At 44.0% G+C, this 25825-nt stretch overlaps 1 protein-coding gene across 1 annotated transcript; it reads right to left on the reverse strand.

Moving 5' to 3' along the window:
* Positions 1-3416: 3416 nt before the first annotated feature.
* Positions 3417-23270, reverse strand: LOC125458006 (adiponectin-like). The gene is made up of 3 exons (XM_048542860.1): positions 23169-23270; positions 7769-8105; positions 3417-4511 (listed from the first exon to the last, which is right to left on the reverse strand). Exons 1-3 carry the CDS (start codon positions 23265-23267, stop codon positions 3991-3993), a joined length of 957 nt encoding a protein of 318 aa, XP_048398817.1. The 5' UTR covers positions 23268-23270; the 3' UTR covers positions 3417-3990.
* Positions 23271-25825: the final 2555 nt, after the last annotated feature.

Consider the following 25825-nt stretch of genomic DNA (forward strand, 5'->3'; position numbering starts at 1 on the left):
ACTATGCAGCAAAAAAGTCTCTTGATTAAAGTTTTGGCAAAGATCTGTAGCGTGGGTTTTGGGTGAGGTAGTTGACTTGCTCACCGAGCTGTTTTATCTTTGTTCAGATGTTTCATCGCTGTGCTAGGTGACATCATCAGTGGAGCGTCCGATTAAGTGATGTTAAACTACTCTGCTTGGAGCATATACTGTCTGGCCCATTATGGTGAGTACTCACTATACACACTATGTACTCACTATTACTGACCAAACAGTATAAATTCCAAGCGGAGTAATATAACATCGCTTCATCGGAGGCTCCAGTGATGATGTTACCTAGCATGTTGATGTAGCGTCTGAACAAAAACAAGCCAGCTCAGCGAGCAAGTCAACAACCTCATCCAGAACCCGGGCTACAGATCTTTGCCAAAATTTTAAATAACTACAGGCATAACACACGAAAAATTGCCAGACAATTTGGAAACCTTTGCCAACCGACTGAGCTCTACCCACGAACAACTTCACTTCCTCCACAAATGCCTCAAGAACCAGGTACTGCCCCCGTAGCATGAAATACAAACCTCCACTCAACAATTCACATAAAATCAGAATAGATGCAGAATGCTACAAGCAATGATTAATGTCCATAACTGACTCCACAAATTCAAAAGAAAAATTGCACACCAAAAATCACAGTATCTAAACTCTATCGACCAGCAATAGATTACAACCCTAGAATAGGCCATCACCATCAATCAACATAAAACAAAAACTAAGAAGAGACACCATTCTGATCCACCACAAAAACAAGGACAACAACAAACTGGACACATGGATAAGAAGAGAAATAACAAGGTGTAGAGCTCGATGAACACAGCAGGCCAAGCAGCATCAGAAGAGCAGAAAGGCTGATGTTTTGGGCCTAGACCCTTCTTTAGAAATGGGGAAAGGGAAGGGTTTTTTGAAATAAATAGGTAGAGGGGGGAGACGGACAGAAGAAGGATAGACGAGAAATAGGTGGAGAGAAGACATACAGGTCAAAGAGGTGGGTATGGAGCCAGTAAAGGTGAGTGTAGGTGGGGAAGTATGGAGGGGATAGGCCAGTCCAGGGAGGACGGACTGGTCAAGGGGGCGGCTTGAGGTTAGTAGGTAGGAGATGGGGTGGGGCTTGAGGTGGGAGGCTGGGATAGGTGGGAGGAAGGACAGGTTAGGGAGGTGGGGACATGCTGGGCTGGTTTTGGGTAGGGGATGGTAGATTTTGAAGCTTGTGAAGTCCACACTGATACCCTTGGGCTGCAGGATTCCGAAGCAGAATATAAGAAACCTATCTAACAGACAACTCACAGAAATTGAAAAAGCTGTCCTATTACATGGACTGAACTATAACCACAAAGATGCAAGCAAAATAGACTTCATGGCCACACTAAAGAATACATTAAAAGACAACAAACTCACAATAAGAGCACAACAAGCAATCAGACAAGCTATAATCCCCACACTACACGGAAAGAACAAAGGAGAGAACCTTAGCACAGCAGAGAGAAAAGCAATTGACAAATTCAAGAAAGACAAGAACATCACAATCCTACCAGCAGTCAAAGGGCACCAGACCAGCATTTTGAACAAAGCAGACTACATCAACGAAGTACAGACATTGCTTGCAGATACAACCACTTACCAAGAGGTGGCGATAGACCCAACTCTGCAGTTCGATAATCGGATTACCTAGACACTGAAGCAAGTGATGAATGCAGGGCAGATAACCGAGACAGACTTCATGAGAATGAAACCAGAAGGCTCAAACACTTGTCCCCCCAAGACCCACCTCCCCGGCTTCCATGGACTGCCTAAAGTACATAAACCAGCCATCTCTCTCAGACCCATTGTTTCCCTACCAGGCACACTGTCACACAAATTGGCCAAGGACCTACAACACACTTTGAAACACCAAGTAGACGGATCACCCCAATCTATCAACTCAACCCAAGATTTCCTCGATACCCTCAAGAACATAAAATTCAGTGATGATGAGGTTATGGTATCCTTTGACGGCACAGCTTTATTCATATCAGTCAACGTCCCACTATCCAAAGAAACAGTGGCCACATTACTAGAGGAAACAGCAATGCAGACCAGCAGCTCCATCAGCAAGGTCAACATACATAAACTACTAGATCTCTGCCTCACCACACACTTCATCCTTCATGGTCAGATATACAAAGAGATCAATGTTACACCAATGGGGCCATCTACCTCAGGACTCATCACGGAAGCAGTCATGCAAAGGCAGATGCACACCACCCTGCTCCGCATTCAACCCAAACTGTGGATTCAGTACCTAGCCAACACATTTGTCATTATTAAATGCAACAAATTAGAAGAGATCCACCACCTCATCAACAGCGTATTCACAGCGATTAAATTCACAAGGGAAGAAGAAAACAACAATCAACTTCCGTTTGTGGATGTTAAAGTGGGGCAATTGACAAATGGAGAGTTCCAAACCTCAGGGAAAAACAACCCATACCCATCAAATCCTAAACTTCCACAGCAACCTCCCCAACGCCCACAAACAAAACTGCATTAGGACACTACTTAAATGGGCCAGGACACACTGCAACACTCCAGAAATATGCAGGCAAGAGGAAGAGCAATTCTACGAGATCCTTGTTTTAAACACATATCCCCGCAACTTCATCCACAGATGCCTACAAAACAGACAACAGGAGGACACGGTACGACCTAGCACACTGGCCACACTGCCCTCCATCAACTTCATCAAGAACATATCGGAACTGACAACAAGTTTAAGACCACTAGGAATCATGGTGGCACACAAGCCCACAGAGGCTCTATGCCAAACACTTGTAAGGATTAAAGACCCCATTCCCACAACATGCAGAACCAATGTAGTTTACAAAATACCAGGCAACAACTGCCACAAACATTAGATTGAACAGACAGGAAGGAAACTAGCCATCAGAATACATGAACATCAGCTAACAGCAACATGGCACAACGAACTCTCCTTAATATTGGTATATTCAGACAATGAAGGCCATCAATTTAACTGGGACAAAGTAACCATAGTAGCCCAAGCTAAACATAGGCATGCAGGGGAATTCCTAGAGGCATGGTTCTCTACCCATAATGCCATCAACAAACTTGTAGAATTGGACCCCATATACACACCCATACAGAACAAAACCAGAAATGACACTACTCACCATAACAGAGCAGACAGTACAAATTCCAAGCAGAATAGAATAACATTGCTTCCTCAGAGGCTCCGCTGATGACGTCACCTAGAATGGCGATGAAACGTCTGAACGAAAACAAACCAGCTCAGCAAGTAAGTAAATAACCACATTTCCTGATCCTTTGCAACTAGTTACAAGGCACAAGGAGCATGAACAAAATTGTGGTTAACACTTACACATTTTTAATTACAGTTTATTATTCCATAAAACCTCAAAGTGTTTTGTGAACAAGGCCTTCACTGATCGTAACCAATTTAGTAGGTATTGAAATGGAATCTTGAGGTAAATTCACAGTGTGACACAGGATTGTCCTGAATATTTAATGTCTTTTAGTCATCGTTAACATTACAACAGTGTCTATTAATAGATGAAATACAGCTGCTGCTTCCATCTTTACTGTACAGATATGTAATAATCCCCAAAATGTGACTGCCTTACAGTTCATGTTACCAGTTTTACAGTGATAATGATAACACATCTAAAACCTTAGCTTGTAATATAATGCACGGACTTGAATGATTAATAATTGTTCGTTAAATATCTGATTTATTCAGTTATTCATTGGCAATCTTATAGGGAAATACGAAAACTGCATATAGAACATTATTATGGAGATTAGTGATCCATAACAAATGTGCAAATTGTTTAACTGTTATTTGCTATTTGGTTAGTGTTTTCAGCTCATAAATTGTCAGTGGTGACAAACTTAACAAAATGTGTTTAGAATTTCTGTAATAGTAATAAAAATTATTTAATACAAATCCGGGTACAGAAGGAATCCTGTAAATGTGGAATCGTTATTGTTGTCAGCGTAAATCCCATTAAATGTATTGTCTCCATAAACTTGTAACCACACTTCATCCCCCTCATCCAAATGTACTGCAACAGAGCCACCAGCTTGGTCTACATTATTGTTCTGAAATTGATCATAAGTGAAAATTATAACCTTGTTGTTTTTGTACAAGCCAACTTTGACATCCTTAGTATAAACAGTAATGTGATATGAAAAGAAGTACACCCCTGAATAGGGGCAGGTGAATTTGCCAGTCTCTTCATTGTAGTGTTTTTGATCATTGTAAAAGATTTTGGAGAATTTGATGGGGATGTTTGGGACAGGATTCCTTGTGGTGAGTCCCACGCTGAATGCTGAGCGGTAATAATAACCACTGTCTCCCTTTTCTCCTTTGTGTCCTGGCAGGCCAGGAAGCCCTTGTTCTCCATCCGCACCTGGTTCTCCAGGCAGTCCTTCATCACCCTTTGGTCCTGGCAATCCTAAAACAAATAAAAGAGAAAGGAGGATGAAGTGAGCTGAGCTCCACAATTTGTGCAGTTGCATACCATTAATCTGTACTTTCATGTTAAAGCTGATGCATTTTCACCAAATTACAAGGTGTTTCTGCAGCTCTACTTGTTCTCTGACACTGGATGGTGATGCTGGGATGTGATTCCACTTTGGCAAGACCCCTTTAGTTCTTCACCCAAGTGTTTGAGCCGATGTATATCCTCATCTTCAGCACGCAGTTAGAACACATTGTACCAGGTTCATTCTGGTGACATCTGTGGAATTGGAATAATAATTGATGTGTTCTCCAAAGAGCACTGTCTTGCTGTAAGATGGAAATTTATTGTGGTAACAGACTCTCAATAACGATGGGTGAGCAAGCCAACCTCGATGGCCACCAATGTGCTATTTCCAACAGGCACTGCTGGACACTAACTAGGAGGCCTGTGCCTGGAATCAAGTACATTTTCAGGCCTAGGCTACTGACATAAATAGATGCCGTCCGATTATGTTCAGAATGGACTATAAAAGAACTAGACCTGGCACCTATTTGATCAGTGACTCTCAGGGCTACATTGGGTGATGCAATAATCTAGTGAGCCAGGATTGTGGAAATATGAGAATCCATTTAAATTTTATGGAGTTAGCTGTTGTGAGGGATCCAGTCACAACTGTACACCACTCTTATAACATAGTATAGTATTAAAAAGGAATGATACTGTATAAAGAGGTGTCAGACATAAAATCCTCACATCACATTGTCTAGGAAAAGTAAACTTCTTGCTTGAAAAGTTAATGGAGCAAATCGCAACCAGCAATTCTGTTCAAAAGCACATGATAGAAAAACTTTATTTACACAGATCTACTCCCATTATTTTAAATGGGAGAAAATAATTGTCATGGCAATGGATCAACCTCAAGAAGAGAGATTCTATTCAAATAACTGAGTTTCGCTCTCCTGTTGGAGATTTCCAATCCCTTCTCCTCAATCCCACTCTTCCTCCCCCTTCTCTCCTCACACCTCTGCCTCAAGGTCCAATTACCCCCTTCTACATTCCCCTCCTCCTCTTCCTCCACTCACCTTTGTACCCTCCTCTCCATCCACCTCTTACTACCTCTCTTCCCCTCCCCTCTTTCGCTTTCCCCTTACTATCCCCTTGCATCCTCCCACTTTCCTCCCTCCCCCCTTTCTCACTTTATCCCCTTCTTCCTCCCCCTCATCTCTTCTTCCCCTTCTTTTTTGCCACTATCCCCTTCCGTCACCCTGCTCCCTCCAAATTCCTTCTTCCCTACCTTCCTTACCTGTGCACCACTCCCCTCCACTTCTCCCCGTTGCCTTTATCCCCTCCTCTGGGCTTCTCTCCTGTCCCATCTCATCCGTTTCCTCAACACACCACCCCCCGTACACTTCTTCCGCTGCTCTCCCCTCCCTTTCTTCCACATACGCCTTTCCAGATTAACATGCATACGCAGGTGCCTGCAGTTGTGGATGTCAGCAGACTCTGCCTAGTTTGAATCATGTCAAGTGGATCTCTGGTGTCCAGCAACTATACTGTCCCAAAGCAAGACTAACGAGCTAATTATATTGAAGTATTCTCAAAGACAACAAACTAGAAAGTAACTTGCACTTTTCAATGTTCGATATTTTGGAGAATGAAATGCAGATTAGATCATTTCCAAACGCCTAAAGTAAATAACTATTTTAAGAGTATGTGGGATTGTCGTCATAATATGGAAATTTGACATTCCACTAATATATAAATCAAACTTCTGGTGCCACTGGGCTACTCAGCTGTAATTATGAACATTGTTCAAAGCCAAACTACACTGCCTTCAACAAGTTGTAACTTCTTCAAGGATTTTTTTTTAAACAGCAAGGTTAACAATGTTAAAGGACGAGCACTCATCAGTTTAGTGGATTTGTTTTGAATGTGGTCTGGGGCCTTCAATAGGGCACCCTATGGAAAAGTGTATGTCTGAATTTTGCAGTTTGAGTTCACACGTGTGCTGTAGAAGTTACTGGTGATTTCTGAAATGTAATAAATGTTGGCTTGTACTTGCATTACTGTGATATGACCTAGGACTACATTACTGTTGTGTGATGGGATAATTCTGAAGGGGTTAATGTTGATGTTACATTGGCTCCATCCATCCTACTGCAATTGCACACAGTCTATTGTTGGAGATGAGGAGTCTCACTCTGGCTTTCAGAGGGAACAGCTGTGTGTGTTCCAGCTCCTTGAGGAACTATTAATTATGTCTGACCAAATGTAATTGTAATTATTGCTATTATGCGATAAACATTATCTAAGAACCATGCCTCTTCTGCAGATGCTGTATCGTCATGTATCAATCCCTGGATAGACTCAAGACAAAGTAAAGTTAACTGATGATTGGTGGCAGTGAACTACCTCAAGCAATGCAGTACCACATACTGGTAGAAATGGTAAATACCTCAAGGTGCGAGCAGTGTTCATCTGGGAAAATATCACAATAATTGCATATTCTTTCTTTCACTATTGACCTTCCCCTTTATTAGCCAGTGGCTGGATATACCACCTGTTATATTAATAAGCCACTGAGGCAAATGGACCATTTAGAATAAAAGTGAAGAAAATGGAGATCTTGGGAACAATGTATGTAATTTTTAAGGAAAAGTGGTTAGAAGTAGTCTAATAGAGGTATTTGTTATTGTTAATCGTGACTATTGTAAAAGGGAGAATGGTGATGATGCAATAGGGAGAAGCTCAGGGTTGGGAGAGTCAGAAATGAACCAATAAGTTTGAGAGATATATGGAAATTGCATGGATAATCAACCAAATTGTTTAGATAAGGTAGAGACCAAAGGCTAGCACCAACATAGGCATTACCGTAACAGAGAAAGTGCTGGATAATCTGAATAAGATTATGGCATGAATGTTTAATTCAAAAAGGATGAATTCCATCACTAAAGGCTCATCAATAGGAAGCATGAAAATAATCTGTTGCGGTATCCCACTTTACTCACTCAATGACTTATACTGAAGTGCAAAATTTGAACTTGGCACAACAGAAGTGGTAAGATCTCACCACACTCAGTGCAATTAATTCAATGACCAAACTATACAGATTTCAAGATTAAATGGTGTTACAATGCAAGTGCTGAGGAATTCTCAATCCAAAGCCTGGAAACAGAATAAAATAATTTTGATCAGTTTTTCAAATGTTTTCTGCAATTTCCAAGTTATTTTGAAGCAATGCCGTTTACCTGTTTCCCCTTTTTCTCCTTTTGCACCATCACGGCCATCTCTGCCTGGTTTACCAGGAAAACCATTATGTCCGGGACTACCAGGTATTCCTGCCATCCAGTTCGGGCAACCATCAATTATTTTGGGGGATTCTTGTGGAATAGTTTCTGGAGCTTCAGGTTCACTTATAGCAACAGTTGGTTCAGGTTCGCTCATATCAGTGACAGGTTCAGTTTCAGAGTCATCTGGTTCAACAGTTGTTTCGTCAAAATGCCCCAGCCCAACCAAAGCCACTAGCCAGAAGAGTCGTTTAAATATCATTTTCACTGTGAATGATGAAGCTCTGCCCCAACTCACCTACAGGAAATACATAAACACTTAATATAAGTTAATCTCATTCTGAATAAAAGAACACATTTTCTTGAACAAAGATGTACAAGAAAGTACAATCAATCCTGACTTATAAAGAGGATTTACATCACACAGACACTGCAAAATCTTTTTTAGAATCAACAAATAACAAAGCACAGGAGAAAATCAATCAGGCCCATGAAAACTTCCAAAAAGTGATGCAGTTAACCCTGTTTCCTAACTCTTTTCTAAGTCTTTTTGTAAAGATGAAAATTTTTGCCTTCAAGTATTTATTTGATTCCCTTTTGAACACTATTAATGAACCCGTTTTCACTAGCTGCTGAATAAGTCCAAATCCTATGCACTGGTTGCATTAAAAAAAAGAAATTCCTCATGTTATCTTCAGTTCTTTTGCCAACCACCATAAATCTCTATTCTCAGGTTATTGGCACTTCACACGTTGGAAACAGATTATTCCTTTTTACTCTGTGTAAACCCTTTATGATTTTAAACAGCTCCTTTAAATCTCTTTTGTGACTTATCTGTTCTCAGGAGTCAATCCCAGTGTCTCTAGCCTATCTACAAAGCTGCAATCTCTCATTCCTAGTACATTCTAATACATATGTCTCTCTTGTATCCTCTCCAATGCCTTCATGTCCTTCCCACTATGTGACCCTCAGAATTAGACATGATACTCAACTTGGGGTTTACATTGTGTTTTTATAGGTTTAGCATTGCATCCCAACTTCAATATGCAAAGGAAAGCTTCATCCCAAAGTGAGGTCTTTTAATGGGGAAGCTCTTAACTGGCCGGTTCTTCCAGGCAGTGGGAGATTGAGCAGTCTGCATCCTCCCTCCTCTGCCATCATTTTCCTGTTCAATGAATGCATAGTCGTGAAGGGAGTTGACGTTAAGGATGACTCTTTAAAATCAAGACATTGCTTGGTTGGAAGCTAATGTTAAGCAGAGAGAAGAGGGGCAAGTAGGGGATTTGAATCTGCAGCAGGCTTGTGAAGGTAGGATGTAGGAGGCCAGCCAGCAGGGCACTGGAACTGTAGAGTCTTGATGAAACATAGGCATGAGGGCCTGAGAGATGAGCTGAGATCAGTATTACAGAGGTGGAATTGGGCAGTCAACGTGATGCCATAAATATGACATTAGAAACTCATGTCAGGAGAAAATGTGGGACCAACGTTGCAAAAAGACTGGCTTAATCTTAAATCATTGCCAGGAGGAGAGGTGAAGTTGGTAGTTAGGGAACAGAGAACAAAAATACCTGCAGTACCCATTCCCATTTCTAACACCAAAACAGATTATCTCCATTCATTAATTTACTGTTTGTGTCAAATTGCTGCATGCAAATTGGTGTTTTTGCTGACTTGACAACAATGATCATGTTTGAAATTCAAATTAATTAAGTGTGAAGCACTTTGATACATTGTAAAAAGTATTAAACAGATTCAAATTTCCCGAATAGAGTACCTATGAAAATACGACAGTTAATTAGATTTAACTTTTGGATATTAAGTGATCTAGGAACTGTGCAAGACTAAAGAAATTCTGGTGCAGAATGTCTTAGTGCTTGTATTTTATGAAGTGTAAATGAACTAAACCTATCCTCATTGTGTTAGTGAAAACTTTACAATTTTATGCTTTCTTGCACAAAGCTATATAAGACAGTTGTACAGCAATCCAGTGATTACTCACACAAGTTTCGACTGGAAGGATATATGAAGAGTACAGAGCTGCTGATGTGAATGACAATAGAAGATCCAAGGACAATATTATTAAATTTGGACTTTTACACTTACATTAAAATGTATCTTTTTTTCATGTAGCAGGTACAATCTGTTTATAAAGTTAATACTAAAATTTAATTTCAGCAGTTTGTTCTTTCATATTTACTACTGTCACTGAACATTGTTCCTTTTCACATTAAGTCAGTCAAATAACATGGACTAGTCTTTCTAAAGTAATGTTGATTGATCCTGTTTAAATACAACAAATGAACTTTTTTCTCTGTATTGCCTAGCGGTATTATCACTGGACTGTTAATCCAGAGACCCAGATAATATTCTGGGGACCCAGGTTTGAAATCTCACCATGGCAGATAGTGGAATTTGAATTCAATAAAAATATCTGGAATTAAGAATTTAATGATAAACATAAATCCATTGTTGATTGTTGCAAAAACCTGTCTGGTTCACTTATGTCCTTTCAGGGAAGGAAACTGCCATCCTTACCTGGTCTGGCCTACATGTGACTCCAGACCCACAGCAATATGGTTGACTCTGAACTGCCCTCTGGGCAATTAGGAATGGGTAATAAATGCTGCCTAGCCAGTGACGCCCTTATCCCGTTAATGTATGAATAAAGAAATGTTTCAACATCTTTAAGTATGTACATTTTTACTGACGATGCTGAAAATTCGAAGAAGAAACAGAATGTTAGAGAAACTCAGGGCTGGCAGCATCTGTGGAGAAAGAAACAGGGTTGATGTTTCAAGTTTGATAATGATTGTTCTTCAGAACAGATTCTTCAGAAGAGTCATACCAAACTCAAAATGTGAACTCCGTTTCTCTCTCCACAGATACTGCAGACCTGTTGAATTTTTCCGGCATTCTGTGTGGGCATTACATTTTTAGTGGATTGGTAACAGTACTATTAACGCCACATTATTTGTAGTTCAGAAAGTCACTATGAGAGATAGAGACGTAAGAACAGGTATGGCTGTTCAACCTGTTGTACATGGTAGGTCATTCAATTAGATCACGGCTGATCATTCTTCAGTGCCACGTTCCCACACTTTCTCCATACCCCTTGATGCCATCCATATCCAGAAATCTAACAATCTCTGCCTTGAATCTGCTCAATGATTGAGCTTCCTCTGGGTTACAGAATATTAAAGAATATTAAAGAATTGAGACCCTCTGAGTGAAAAAATTCCTCCATTGTAACCAAGCAACAGCCTAGTCCAGGAATCTAGGATACTCTAAGAAAGGAAATACTTGTTTTGAGAGAACAATAGTCTTCAATGATGAACACTAATGAGATAAAAGGCCCTGCTGATTCTGCTATGAGGCAACTGCATGAGGTAGAAACAAAGAATTCACAAGAACTCTTTGTCTTCAATGGTTTATCCTTACTCCAATATCATAACCCCTGGTTCTACACCACCCAGTTAGGGAACCATCTACTCTACTTTCCACCCTAGAATACAATTTAAGAATTTTGTAAGTTTCAATAAGATCACTTTTCACTCTTCACCACTATAGAGACCCAATCTCCTCAATGTAGCCTCAGCAGACAGTAAGTCCAATGTTCATTTTGCCTGAACAGTTAGGAGGCTAACAAGTTTCATAAATACATGGGCATTTTATATTAAAGTTAATATTTATTGCTGTAGCAGTGGCAAAGTATGGATTCATCCTACTTTATTGTGTTAAAATAAAATAGAAGACTTATTGATTGGTTGGCGTGAGAATGTTTCATAAAGCCTGTAATATGTTCAGTGAAAAGATTGAGGTGCAAGTTTCCTCTGAAGGCTGGTAAGATTCTGATGAGCAGTGATAGAAAATCATTTGAAAATTTTGCGCCCATTTTCACCCTGGTTAAACATTCTAACTGAGCTTTTGTGCCACTATGTGTCAATCGGGTGAGCAAATGATTTATGTGTCACGTTTTCAGTCACTTGCACTGCTAAGCATAAAGAATGATTATACAAAACACAACTTTAATAAAACACTTTGTTGTATGTGTCTGAAAAGTCTTGTCACATATGATAGGAAACCCAAAAATGGGTGGGTGTAAGATCAATATGTTAAAAATCTATAATAGGATAATAAAGACATTTCTGGAGCTGTCATTTACCAGTCTTCCTCCAAAACAGGCAGACACCACACTGGGGACCTACCTAAAAGAATTTGTGATAACAGTCCATTACAATCCTTCAGGGTCATTAGTGGTTGGACAACTATTTGAAGTCCCACCTTACTGCACATTAAGGGAAAATTGCCACAGAAGAGGAAAATCCCAGACTCCAGTCTATATTTACCATACCTGCCCGAAGCTTAGCAGGTGACTATTAGACCATTGACTATAAAATCACTGTAGTCCTCCCAAACTATAGCTGCTTATTTGTTAGAGAGATATTTGGTGATGGTGTAGAAGAGGAACGTTTCTTTGAATTGCATATATTTATCATTACCAGTTAATTATCAGGAGATCAGTTGAGGAAGTCCAGCTCAGATACAGTGTCAGAAATTATTAGCAAACCCTTTTAAAGTTTAAAGTCTTTGGTGTCAGCTATAGCTCAGTTGGTGGCACTCTCAGTCAGAAGGCTGTGTTTTCAAGTTGCAGTGCAGGATTTAAGCTCAAAACTCTCAGCTGACATGGCAGAGTGATATTGAGGGAGTGCTATGCTGAATGAGATGCTGTTCACAACATTAGATTGAAGTCCGTAATGCTTTCTCAGGTGGAAACAAAAGTTCCCATGACATCATTTTAAAGAAGAGGTGAGTTATTCCAAATGCCCCGGACAATATTTACCTCTTTATTGGCAACACAAAAGCATTATCTGGCCAGTACTATATTGGGACTTCTAGGAGTTTGCCATATGCCAAACTGATTGTCTCTGATCTAGCAACAGAGGCTACACTGCAAAAGTACTTAATTGGCCATATATTGTACTTTGCAATGTTCTGAAGTCAGGGAAGATACAATATAAATGCAAATCTTTGCATTTTTATAGGAAAGGTGTGTTCTTAAACTACAATCAGAAAACAATTCGACAGAAAACAAAATGGGATGGGAGAATGTTAAAATATCCTGAGGGAGACTTAATTGAACATTAAAGAAGCCAAAACAAAATGGCTTGTGTTAATATAACAGTTTCTCATAACTGTTTGAAATATCTCTTGATAAGTGATAGGGATTTAACTGCACAAGATGGGTGCATTTATGGTGAGTGAAAGCTTAAAGGTGAAAAATCAGAAACAAGAGTCCTAATAACTCCAGAGATAGTAGGAACTGCAGATGCTAGAGAATCTGAGATAACAAGGTGTGGAGCTGGATGAACACAGCAGGCCAAACAGCATCAGAGGAGCAGGAAAGCTGATGTTTCGGGCCTAGACCCTTCTTCCAAAAAATCTGAAGAAGGGTCTAGGCCCGAAATGTCAGCTTTCATGCCCCTCTGATGCTGCTTGGCCTGCTGTGTTCATCCAGCTCTACACCTCGTCATCTCCTAATAACTCCAAACTGTCCTTTCCTCCTTTAACGGGGGTAAGATGTGGGCAGCTGATCAATTCGTAACAGGAGTCAAGCTGATCAATGAAGGATGCTGTGTACCTCCAATTTGGATCTTATTTTTTCAATACTGGCACAATTTCCCACGCCTGAGCAAACCAATAATATTCAAGAAGGACGAAATTCATAAGTGCCTTTGCAGCACATTTTGTGACCAGGAGAAAGAGGAATGTTTCCTCAAAGCTCAGTAGAACAAAAAAATGTATACCAATTACCACATTCCACAATCTCCCATTGCCCACCTCACCACGAGCACTCAATCTTATTACTGCCTCTCCTTTTTCCCACACTTCTGATAAACACTGACTCTCCCCCTCTGCAATCACTAATGGCCTTCATCCACAAAACTCCATGATCATCTATTCTAGTCCTCTAGATCCCAATATCCTAGCCACCCATGAATTTCCCTGATACCCCATAAATCTCCAACCCCCATTTTCAATGCTCAACCATCCTTAAACTCACAGTATTCACCATTACCTCCCACTCCACTCACCCCCTTCACCAGCCACAGTGTTAACTCCCAACAACTCCAAACCCTAACCGATTCATGACTGAAATCTTTTCTGGAGAAAACTAACTGGCTTTCAGGCATGAATCTGAAAACAAAACATTGTGGAAGGAATACTCCATAGTATGTGGGAAACCCATCCTTCCAGAACTGTTTCAAAGCAGAAGGAGACCACTCAGCCCATCATGACTACACCAGCTCTTTGAATAGATGAAAGGTCATGATGTCATAGAATCTCAACAGTGAGGAAGCAGACCATTTGGCTCATCAAGTCCACACAGACCCTCCAAAGACCATCCCACCCAGACCCACCCCATCCCTGCATTTCCCACCATGGATACCATGGGCAATTTAGCACGGCCAATCCTTATAATCTGCACATCTTTGGATGTGGGAGGAAACCGGAGCACTTGGAGGAATGAGCATTATGACTTTGCACTATTTGCCTGCTTTCTCTCCATATTCCTACATATGGTCCTATTTAAGTATTCATCTAACACCATCTTGAATGCCTTGATTAAATCTGCCTACACCATGTTTCCAGGTAGTGGTATTCTGCATCCTAATTACTCAGTGTGTGAAAATGTATTTTCCCATGTTGCTTTTGCTTCCTTTGCAAATTATTTCCAGCCTATTCTCTATCTTTCAGAGAATGGAGCCACTGGGTTTAACCCCTCACACTATTCCAAAACCCATCCTGGTAGATATCAGGCCTGTTTTGATTGTAAGGATTGGTCATTATGTAAGGAAATAGAGCTATTGTTTTATACACTGCAATCAACTAAGCACCTCGTTAATTGTCATTTTCACTGCTCCTAGTTGTGAAAGGAATGTTGCTTCAGTCTCAAAGTGAGCTTGCTGCTCTGCTTTGTATGCTGTCATGGAATTATTATACTGATTTGAATCTTTGAAATAGAGATGACCTTAGTTTAATGTTATGTCAAAACAATGGGATTCAGCACTGCATCAATATTGACAATTTTCTCAGAGTAAGTGGTGATTAAAACTCCTGATCAAGGACTTGAAGTCACCAGTCCTAATTCAGGAGGCAAGCCCACAGTATCTGAATCCACTGAAGATGACTTAATCCATTGTGCCAGCGTCATTGCCAAGTTAGAGTGAGGAGGAATGTAAAATTGCTGCCAACAATGTGGGTCACAGCACAGAATGTGGATAAAGATAGACAGGCCCTTGGGAAGATCACTTAAATGAAAAGTTCAATGTCAGGCACCATAGCTAGTAGTAGCATTTGATCTTAGTTTCAGCAGTAATAGAATTACTGACATGGGGTCAATATCAGAAGGCCGCTTGTTCATAAAAAGTACCAGAATTTCAACTGTAAATGGATCCATCAACTATTGTTTTAATAAAATTCCAGCAAGAGGTTAAACCCTGATTTCTTTTTCTTACATACATATATTCACTTATGGGCATTATTGGCTGGGCCAGCATTATTGCCATCATAGTTGCCTTGAGAAAGTGGTGATGAGTTGCCACCATGAACCACTGCAGTGTCTGTGCAATACGCTGACCCATAGGAAGGGAATTCCATGAATTTGACCGAGTGGCAATGACGGAACAATGATATATTTCCAAGTCAGGATGGTGAGTGGATTGGAGGGGAACTGGCCCGGTGGTGGGTGTTCCCATGTATGACATGAATGGACAGTGCACAATGGTGTTGGCACCCCTTCTCACCAACACCGACCTGATATTATAAGCCTGAAGCTGGAGTAATTTTCATGTCTGGAGCTTGCTCATGAGCTCCCAGTCAGTATTCCACCTGGATTCAGCAGGACCTGGCAGCTGGGTGCAATGTTATGTGGCAAGAAAACAGTGGTTAAAAGTCAGTGCCTGGCACTCAGACAAATCAAGGCTGAGGTGAGTGGACCTTGACCCATTCAGGCTGATGGTTAGGATTGCAGTCGAGTCTTGTTGATATAATCTGAGCCTGGAATGCAAATTTAAAGAAGAACCATGTTAATAATTGGCAGGTGCCATTCTCTCATGATCAATAAAGCTGAGGGCATGTCAGGGATTTTGCTACCACAAAATAATTTCCAATGCCTGGAGTCATTGTCCATTTTGAGCTCCCTATTGGGAACAATGGAACTGTACTGATAATCTTTCTGGCACCATGAGCAGGTTGGCAATCTTCCTGGCACTAGGAATGTAGGGATCCTCCAGCACTGGGAGCCGCTGACAATATACTCGCACAGGGAATGTGGTGATGATCTTCTTGGCAGTGGCCAGGACTATTGTCACAATTGGAATGGCTAGCTGTCTGGACCAGCAGCTCTTACAAACTCGGCAACAAAACCAATAATAGTGGCCACTACTGGAGCTGCAGGCAGAAAGAGAGGGCACCATCACATGGAGATCCATTCGGGCAGGCTCCAGAGTTTGGAGAAGTAACCCCTTCAGAAGTGACATCAAAGCAGGGAGAGCTGCAGAGAAGGCTATTGCTCCCAAGGGCTTACTGCTTTGTAACATGGAATCTTTATAAGCTCAGCTTTCTTCCTCCGTCCTAGGGAGAAACCACTAGGCCAAGTACACGCAGCTGGAGGCTTCTCCACATGGTAAGGCGATGTGCCACTGCTGGGAAAATGACAGTGACGTGGGATAAATGGCTATTGCTTGGCCTTTGGATTATATTAATTGGCTGTCTGCCCTGCATAAGTGGAAATCCCAACTGTTGCCTTTCCTACCTTTGGGGATATATTGTGGAAGAGTAAATAGGAAAGCCTTCCTTCCTGATGTCTTTTGAAGCCATGTTCCCACCACTCCTGCATTCCATTCCATCTCCAGTGAGCTGGCAAAATTCCAAGAGTGAATTTAACTGCCTGTCCCATTGCTGGTGAGTGGACAGTGCAAAAATCTCTAAGATAATAAAATGTGAGGCTGGATGAACACAGCAGGCCCAGCAGCATCTCAGGAGCACAAAAGCTAACGTTTTGGGCCTAGACCCTTCATCGGAGAGGGAACTGGAATAAATAGGGAGAGAGGGGGAGGCGGACCGAAGATGGAGAGTAAAGAAGATAGGTGGAGAGAGTGTAGGTGGGGAGGTAGGGAGGGGATAGGTCAGTCCAGGGAAGACGGACAGGTCAAGGATTGGGGGGAGGTTAGTAGGTAGATGGGGGTGCGGCTTGGGGTGGGAGGAAGGGATGGGTGAGAGGAAGAACCGGTTAGGGAGGCAGAGACAGGTTGGACTGGTTTTGGGATGCAGTGGGTGGGGGCGGAAGAGCTGGGCTGGTTGTGTGGTGCAGTGGGGGGAGGGGACGAACTGGGCTGGTTTAGGGATGCAGTAGGGGAAGGGGAGATTTTGAAGCTGGTGAAGTCCACATTGATACCATATGGCTGCAGGGTTCCCAGGCGGAATAAGAGTTGCTGTTCCTGCAACCTTCGGGTGGTATCATTGTGGCAGTGCAGGAGGCCCATGATGGACATGTCATCTAGAGAATGGGAGGGGGAGTGGAAATGGTTTGCGACTGGGAGGTGCAGTTGTTTGTTGCGAGCTGAGCGGAGGTGTTCTGCAAAGCGGTCTCCAAGCCTCCGCTTGGTTTCCCCAATGTAGAGGAAGACACACCGGGTACAGTGGACGCAGTATACCACATTGGCAGATGTGCAGGTGAACCTCTGCTTAATGTGGAATGTCATCTTGGGGCCTGGGATAGGGGTGAGGGAGGAGGTGTGGGGGCAAGTGTAGCATTTCCTGCGGTTGCAGGGGAAGGTGCCGGGTGTGGTGGGGTTGGAGGGCAGTGTGGAGCGAACAAGGGAGTCATGGAGAGAGTGGTCTCTCCGGAAAGCAGACAGGGGTGGGGATGGAAAAATGTCTTGGGTGGTGGGGTCGGATTGTAAATGGCAAAAGTGTCGGAGGATGATGCGTTGTATCCGGAGGTTGGTGGGGTGGTGTGTGAGAACGAGGGGGATCCTCTTGGGGCGGTTGTGGCGGGGGCGGGGTGTGAGGGATGTGTTGCGGGAAATACGGGAGACGTGGTCAAGGGGGTTCTCGATCACTGTGGGGGGAAAGTTGTGGTCCTTGAAGAACTTGGACATCTGGGATGTGCGGGAGTGGAATGTCTTATCGTGGGAGCAGATGCGGCGGAGGCGGAGGAATTGGGAATAGGGAATGGAATTTTTGCAGGAGGGTGGGTGGGAGGAAGTGTATTCTAGGTAGCTGTGGGAGTCGGTGAGCTTGAAATGGACATCAGTTACAAGCTGGTTGCCTGAGATGGAGACTGAGAGGTCCAGGAAGGTGAGGGATGTGCTGGAGATGGCCCAGGTGAACTGAAGGTTGGGGTGGAAGGTGTTGGTGAAGTGGATGAACTGTTCGAGCTCCTCTGGGGAGCAAGAGGCGGCGCCGATACAGTCATCAATGTACCGGAGGAAGAGGTGGGGTTTGGGGCCTGTGTAGGTGCGGAAGATGGACTGTTCCACGTAACCTACAAAGAGGCAGGCATAGCTGGGGCCCATGCGGGTGTCCATGCGGGGCCACCCCCTTAGTCTGTAGGAAGTGGGAGGAGTCAAAAGAGAAGTTGTTGAGGGTGAGGACGAGTTCAGCTAGGCGGATGAGATTGTTGGTGGAGGGGGACTGGTCGGGCCTGCGGGACATGAAGAAGCGGAGGGCCTTGAGGCCATCTGCATGCGGAATGCAGGTGTATAGGGACTGGACGTCCATGGTGAATATGAGGTGTTGGGGGCCAGGGAATTGGAAGTCCTGGAGGAGGTGGAGGGCGTGGGTGGTGTCACGGACGTAGGTGGGGAGTTCCTGGACCAAAGGGGAGAAAATGGAGTCCAGATAGGTGGAGATGAGTTCGGTGGGGCAGGAGCAGGCTGAGACGATGGGTCGACCAGGGCAGGCAGGTTTGTGGATTTTTGGAAGGAGATAGAAACGGGCCGTGCGAGGTTGGGGAACAATGAGGTTGGAGGCTGTGGGTGGGAGGTCCCCTGAGGTGATGAGGTCGTGAATGGTGTTGGAGATGATGGTTTGGTGCTCGGGTGTGGGGTCATGATCGAGGGGGCGGTAGGAGGTGGTGTCGGAGAGTTGGCGTCTGGCCTTGGCGATGTAGAGGTCAGTGCGCCATACTACCACTGCGCCACCCTTGTCTGCGGGTTTGATGGTGAGGTTGGGGTTGGAGCGGAGGGAGCGGAGGGCTGCCCGTTCTGCGGGGGAGACGTTGGAGTGGGTGAGAGGGGTGGAGAGGTTGAGGCGGTTAATGTCTCGACGGCAGTTGGAGATGAAGAGGTCGAGGGAGGGTAGGAGGCCTGGGGGTGGTGTCCAGGAGGAGGACTTGTGTTGGAAGCGGGTGAAGGGGTCAGTGGAAGGGGGGTTAGGTTCCCGGTTGAAGAAGTAGGCATGGAGGCGAAGACGGCGGAAAAACTGCTCTATGTCCAACCGTGACTGGTATTCGTTGATGTGTGGTTGTAGGGGGACAAAGGTGAGACCCTTGCTCAGGACTGACTGTTCGTCCTCAGTCAGTGGGAGGTCTGGGGGGATGGTGAAGATGCGGTAGGGCTCAGTGTGGCTGTCTCCTCTGGGGTTGCTGGCTGTGGAGGTTGTGGGCGGAGCGATGAGGTCGTCGGCCGTGGGCGGGGTTCCGTCGGCCGTGGGCGGGGTTCTGTCGGCGTCGGCCGTGGGCGGGGTTCCGTCGGCCGTGGGCGGGGTTCTGTCGGCGTCGGCCGTGGGCGGGGTTCCGTCGGCGGTTGGAGTATCGGGGTGGGCGGCAGCAGCTACGGTGAGGGTGGTGTGTGGGGTGTGGTACCTGGACGTGGAGGTGGTGACTGCAGCAGCGGTTCCGGAAGTTCTGTGGCCGGCGGAGGCGGATGAGACGTCATCGGTGGGGTCTCCGGCCATGTCCTCATGGTCAATGGCGGCGGGTGCATGGTCGGGGAGGGGCAGGGACAGAGTCGGGATTTGGGAGGCGCAGGAATCCTCTTGTGGGTGGCAGGGGCCAGTGAGTTGGTTGTACTTACGATTTTTGGTGTTCAGTAAAGCTGAGTGAAACTGGGTATTCAGTCTGTGGATCCTGCGGAGGATAAAAAACAGCAGAGGTCCTTTGCAGGTCTGGGAGAGGGAGGCTCTGAGCTGGGACAGGCTGGATTGCAGTGCCTGGAGGTGCCGGTGCATGGCTGCAAGTGTCTGTTTCAGGACTCGCAGGGAGAAACGCTTCTGAAGGGTCTGAATATTCTGGATGTAGAGGTGGTCACGGTTGGGGCAAAATTGGGAAGGCTGAAATGTGGACTGTAGTCCCTTGGGGATGATCTGGTTCCGTAGGCAGGTGCTGAGGAACGTGATGTGGCAGTGGTACCTGGTTTGCTTCAGGACATGGTCGAGCAGTTTCAAGGCCGAAGAGATTACAAGAGAGTTGCAATGGGAGAGAGATTCCCTGAGGTTGGACCTGAGGGAGGAGGGTAACTTCTTCAGGTTAGGCATCCCTGGAAGAGGCTTCGCAGTGAGGTTAAAATAGTAGCAGAGATAATGGGAACTGCAGATGCTGGAGAATTCCAAGATAATAAAATGTGAGGCTGGATGAACACAGCAGACCAAGCAGCATCTCAGGAGCACAAAAGCTGACGTTTCGGGCCTAGACCCTTCATCAGAGAGGGGGATGGGGAGAGGGAACTGGAATAAATAGGGAGAGAGGGGGAGGCGGACCGAAGATGGAGAGTAAAGAAGATAGGTGGAGAGAGTATAGGTGGGGAGGTAGGGAGGGGATAGGTCAGTCCAGGGAAGACGGACAGGTCAAGGAGGTGGGATGAGGTTAGTAGGTAGATGGGGGTGCAGCTTGGGGCGGGAGGAAGGGATGGGTGAGAGGAAGAACCGGTTAGGGAGGCAGAGACAGGTTGGACTGGTTTTGGGATGCAGTGGGTGGGGGGGAAGAGCTGGGCTGCTTGTGTACCAGCTTGTCACTGATGTCCATTTCAAGCCCACCGACTCCCACAGCTACCTAGAATACACCTCCTCCCACCCACCCTCCTGCAAAAATTCCATCCCCTATTCCCAATTCCTCCGCCTCCGCCGCATCTGCTCCCACGATAAGACATTCCACTCCCGCACATCCCAGATGTACAAGTTCTTCAAGGACCACAACTTTCCCCCCACAGTGATCGAGAACGCCCTTGACCGCGTCTCCCGTGTTTCCCGCAACACATCCCTCACACCCCGCCCCCGCCACAACTGCCCTAAGAGGATCCCCCTCGTTCTCACACACCACCCCACCAACCTCCGGATACAACGCATCATTCTCCGACACTTTTGCCATTTACAATCCGACCCCACCACCCAAGACATTTTTCCATCCCCACCCCTGGCTGCTTTCCGGAGAGACCACTCTCTCCGTGACTCCCTTGTTCGCCCCACACTGCCCTCCAACCCCACCACACCCGGCACCTTCCCCTGCAACCGCAGGAAATGCTACACTTGCCCCCACACCTCCTCCCTCACCCCTATCCCAGGCCCCAAGATGACATTCCACATTAAGCAGAGGTTCACCTGCACATCTGCCAATGTGGTATACTGCATCCACTGTACCCGGTGTGTCTTCCTCTACATTGGGGAAACCAAGCGGAGGCTTGGAGACCGCTTTGCAGAACACCTCCGCTCAGCTCACAACAAACAACTGCACCTCCCAGTCGCAAACCATTTCCACTCCCCCTCCCATTCTCTAGATGACATGTCCATCATGGGCCTCCTGCACTGCCACAATGATGCCACCCGAAGGTTGCAGGAACAGCAACTCTTATTCCGCCTGGGAACCCTGCAGCCATATGGTATCAATGTGGACTTCACCAGTTTCAAAATCTCCCCTTCCCCTACTGCATCCCTAAACCAGCCCAGTTCGTCCCCTCCCCCCACTGCACCACACAACCAGCCCAGCTCTTCCCCCCCACCCACTGCATCCCAAAACCAGTCCAACCTGTCTCTGCCTCCCTAACCGGTTCTTCCTCTCACCCATCCCTTCCTCCCACCCCAAGCTGCACCCCCATCTACCTACTAACCTCATCCCACCTCCTTTCCTGTCCGTCTTCCCTGGACTGACCTATCCCCTCCCTACCTCCCCACCTATACTCTCTCCACCTATCTTCTTTACTCTCCATCTTCGGTCCGCCTCCCCCTCTCTCCCTATTTATTCCAGTTCCCTCTCCCCATCCCCCTCTCTGATGAAGGGTCTAGGCCCGAAACGTCAGCTTTTGTGCTCCTGAGATGCTGCTTGGCCTGCTGTGTTCATCCAGCCTCACATTTTATTATCTTGGAATTCTCCAGCATCTGCAGTTCCCATTATCTCTGATACTATTTTAACCTCGAGTGCAAAAATCTCTGATCAGTTGATTTTGCCTACATTACATTCTTCTGGCTATCATTTCAGCTTTTAATTAAATTTCATATCTGTGTCGTAAGAAGTGCATGAGATATAAAGTCTCCTGACATCATTTTTCCAAATACAGAACTTCTTTCACTAATTGGAAATCAATTCCACGTAATCTTGCCCTGCAATATTGGAAGTGTAAGCTAATCCCGGGTGGTATCCCCAAAGCTGATATGCCTCTCAATTATTTTGGCTATATTCTCTTACTGTATAATCTTCCTTAAAATGTAGCAAGTATCAACAAATACCAAAATGCTCATACATGGTAAACAGTACTGGCATATCTCTTACATGTCTTCACTTGACAGTTTTTCGATCAATTAAACTGTTCAAACTCTTCTCACAACTGAATATTACAGACATCAAACATTCCTTTTGTAATTTAATCTTTACTAATAATAGACAAATGCTAGTGAAGTAGATACTTTAGTCTAGAATATGTATTAACAATCAGCCAACCTCCAATTAACCCAAACATAGCTGTTTTTAATGTTACATTTACTTTAAGTTATCAGTATGCAGTAAAGTTCAACAGGTACTTCAACAGAGGTGGTGCTATGCCACAGATTACCAATTATACCTTTCTCGATGAAATTGTCTGCTAAAGCCAGAGAGGAGGATCATATCAAATTGACAATCCAGAATTATAGTGCTTGAAAGATATGAAGATAAATTTTGCCATGTTTTACGGATAGATTGCTCTACTCAGTGCATAAAATATATAAAGTTAACTGACAGTGGACATATCTGTAAATGCTGTAGTTTTTTATCCTTTCAATAATCATGCAGAACAAAGTATTACAGTTTCAAACAATCCTTCTCATGAAAACACAAAACATTTTACTAGGATAGAGGCATTTTAAAACTGACAAAAAAGTCAAATGTTACCAAGTTCACGTTGTCCTTTCCTATCAGTCGGAGTTGACTCCTTGCAATGTATTCAAGGCTGACGCTACAAGATCTGGCTGCCCTATTGCTCCTGCACATGGAATTGTCTATCACCCTGAACTAAGATCCTATTTGGCAGCTGATAACTCGATCACTACCAATTGTGTCTTTTTTTTAATAGGCAGAAGGCCTGACAAAACTAGCAAACAATATAAAATACATCATCTACCAGATTTTTAGAAACTTGTTCCTAATTGCTTGCAAATTGGATAAAATGAGATCCACTCGAGTAATGTTTTCTAAATCTACTGCTCGGCACCTTTTGACTTTAAAAGCATTGTGGAAGCAAACTTAACATCTTTCAGTTAATATTTTGTTTGTACTTCAAGTTTAATATTTGTGAATGTTAAGGTTTTTGCAACAAGAACATTATTAGTAAACCCTACCTTTTACCATTATTGGTTGTTACAGTTCCCAACACATTACAGCACTATATATAGGTATGAGATCTTAAAATTATATTTATATCTGCCACATAAGGTCGAGCCAACTTAGGGATGGAGGTTTTACAGCTGAGAAATAAAAATAGGACCCTTTGGGGAATAGAAGCATGGCTTATTTAAAAACATTGACTATCACTGTTAAAATTTTTAAGAAGTTCGTTTTTTGTCCTATTTCTGTAGGTTTGTTCAGATTGTTTATTTGTGATTGAAAGGTACCTATTTCCTGTTATTAAAAAGGACAGAGGAGAGACAGTAAGGCGAGAGGGTGGAGGTTTGCTTAATACAGAGGCAGAGACACTATCAGATCTCACATTTGAAGAGTTACCAATTTTTGTGAAGACATTGGAAGTTTTAGAAATTATGCAACAATTCTCTTCAGGAAAGGAGTGAATCAAAGAAATGGAGCTATGTGGCCAGAGATAGTAGGAACTGCAGATGCTGGAGAATCTGAGATAACAAGGTGTGGAGCTGGATGAACACAGCAGGCCAAGCAGCATCAGAGGAGCAGGAAGGCTGACGTTTCGGGCCTAGACCCTTCTACAGAAAAAAAAATATCAATTATGTGGCCAGTTTGCCTAACAAGTGTTATTTGCTGGAATCTATCATTAAGGAGGTAATAGAAGGACATTTAGAAAATTATAAAACAATCAGTAAGAGCATTTTAAAAATTAATTTTTGGAGGTTGATATCTCTGGCTGAGCCAGTACTTATTGCTCATCCAGAATAGTTCTTCAGAAGGTGGGGCAAAGCTGCCTTTTGAACAGCTGCAGTCCATTTGCTACAGGTAGACTCACAATTTCCTTAGGAAGGAAGTTCCAGGATTTTAAACCAGCACCACTGAAGCAACAGTGATGAGCGAATGGCTCAGAGAAGATCTTATAGGCGTTTCCATGTTTCTGCTGCCCTTGTCCTTCCAAATGGTAGGATGCTGTCAAATGAAGCTGGGTGAATTTCAGCAATGCACAGATGGTACACACTGCTATTACTGAGCATCAGTGGTAGAGGGAGTGAATTTTGGTCAATGTGTTACTAATCAAGCAGGCTGCTTTGACCTGGTTGGTGTTAAACCTCTTACATATTGTTGGAGCTGCACTCGACCAGGCAAATGGGGACTATTCCATCACATTCCTGACTTGTGTCTTGTAGATGGTGGACAGGCTTTGGGCAATTAGGAGGTGAATTACTCACTGCAGGATTCCTAGACTGTTACCACCTCTTGGAGCAACAGTACTTATATGGCTAGCCCAGTTCAGTTTATGGCCATTGGTAACCCCTAGGATGTTGATAGAGGTGGATTCAGGGTTGATAATGCTACTGGATGCCAAAGGACAAAGGTCAAATTCTCTATTGTTGGAGATGGTCATTGCCTGAGACTTGTGATGCATATATGCTACTTGGCAATCGAAGCGTGGATATTGTCCAGGTCTTGCTGCATTCTAACATGGACTGCTTTAGTATCTGTGGAGCTGTGAATGGCCCTGGAAATTATGCAATTATCAAGGAACATCATTTCTGACATTATATTGGAGAAAATGTCAATGATGAAGCAACTAGAGGTCGTTGGGGCTATGACATTTCCATGAGGAACTCCAGCAGAAATGTCCTGAAGCTCAAATGAATTCCAACAACCATCACCATCTTCCTCTGTATATATGAGTCCAACCATCAGAGAGTTCTCCCCCAATTCCCATTTACTGTAATTTTGCTAGACCTCCTTGCTGCCATGCTGAATGAAAACCAGCCTTGATATCAACTGTCACTGTCACCTCGCTTCTGGAATTCAGCATTTTTTTGGTCTGTGTTTGGGTCAAGGTTGTAATGAGTCAGGAGCTGAGTTGCCCTGGTGGAATTGAAACTGAATATCAGAGAGCAATCTATTGATGAGTAAGTGCTGCTGTTGAGCTTCATTAAAACAGTGTAGGAGGCTGCAGTCAGAATGGGGCTGTAGAATTAAAATAGTGAGTAACTTATTACTCAGTATCGCATTCACTGACTAAATGGAGATGTTCAGTCAAGCAATCACCCAGCCTGCATTTAATCCTGCCAACTGTGACATGAACAGCAAATACATTATATCTTAATTGAAGGAAGTACAAATGAATTGCTCTTTCACCTGGAAGGAAGGTGTTGAGCCTTGGAAGACGGGAAAGGATA

The sequence above is a fragment of the Stegostoma tigrinum genome, chromosome 14 (assembly GCF_030684315.1).
Source record: "Stegostoma tigrinum isolate sSteTig4 chromosome 14, sSteTig4.hap1, whole genome shotgun sequence".
Lineage (NCBI taxonomy): Eukaryota > Metazoa > Chordata > Chondrichthyes > Orectolobiformes > Stegostomatidae > Stegostoma > Stegostoma tigrinum.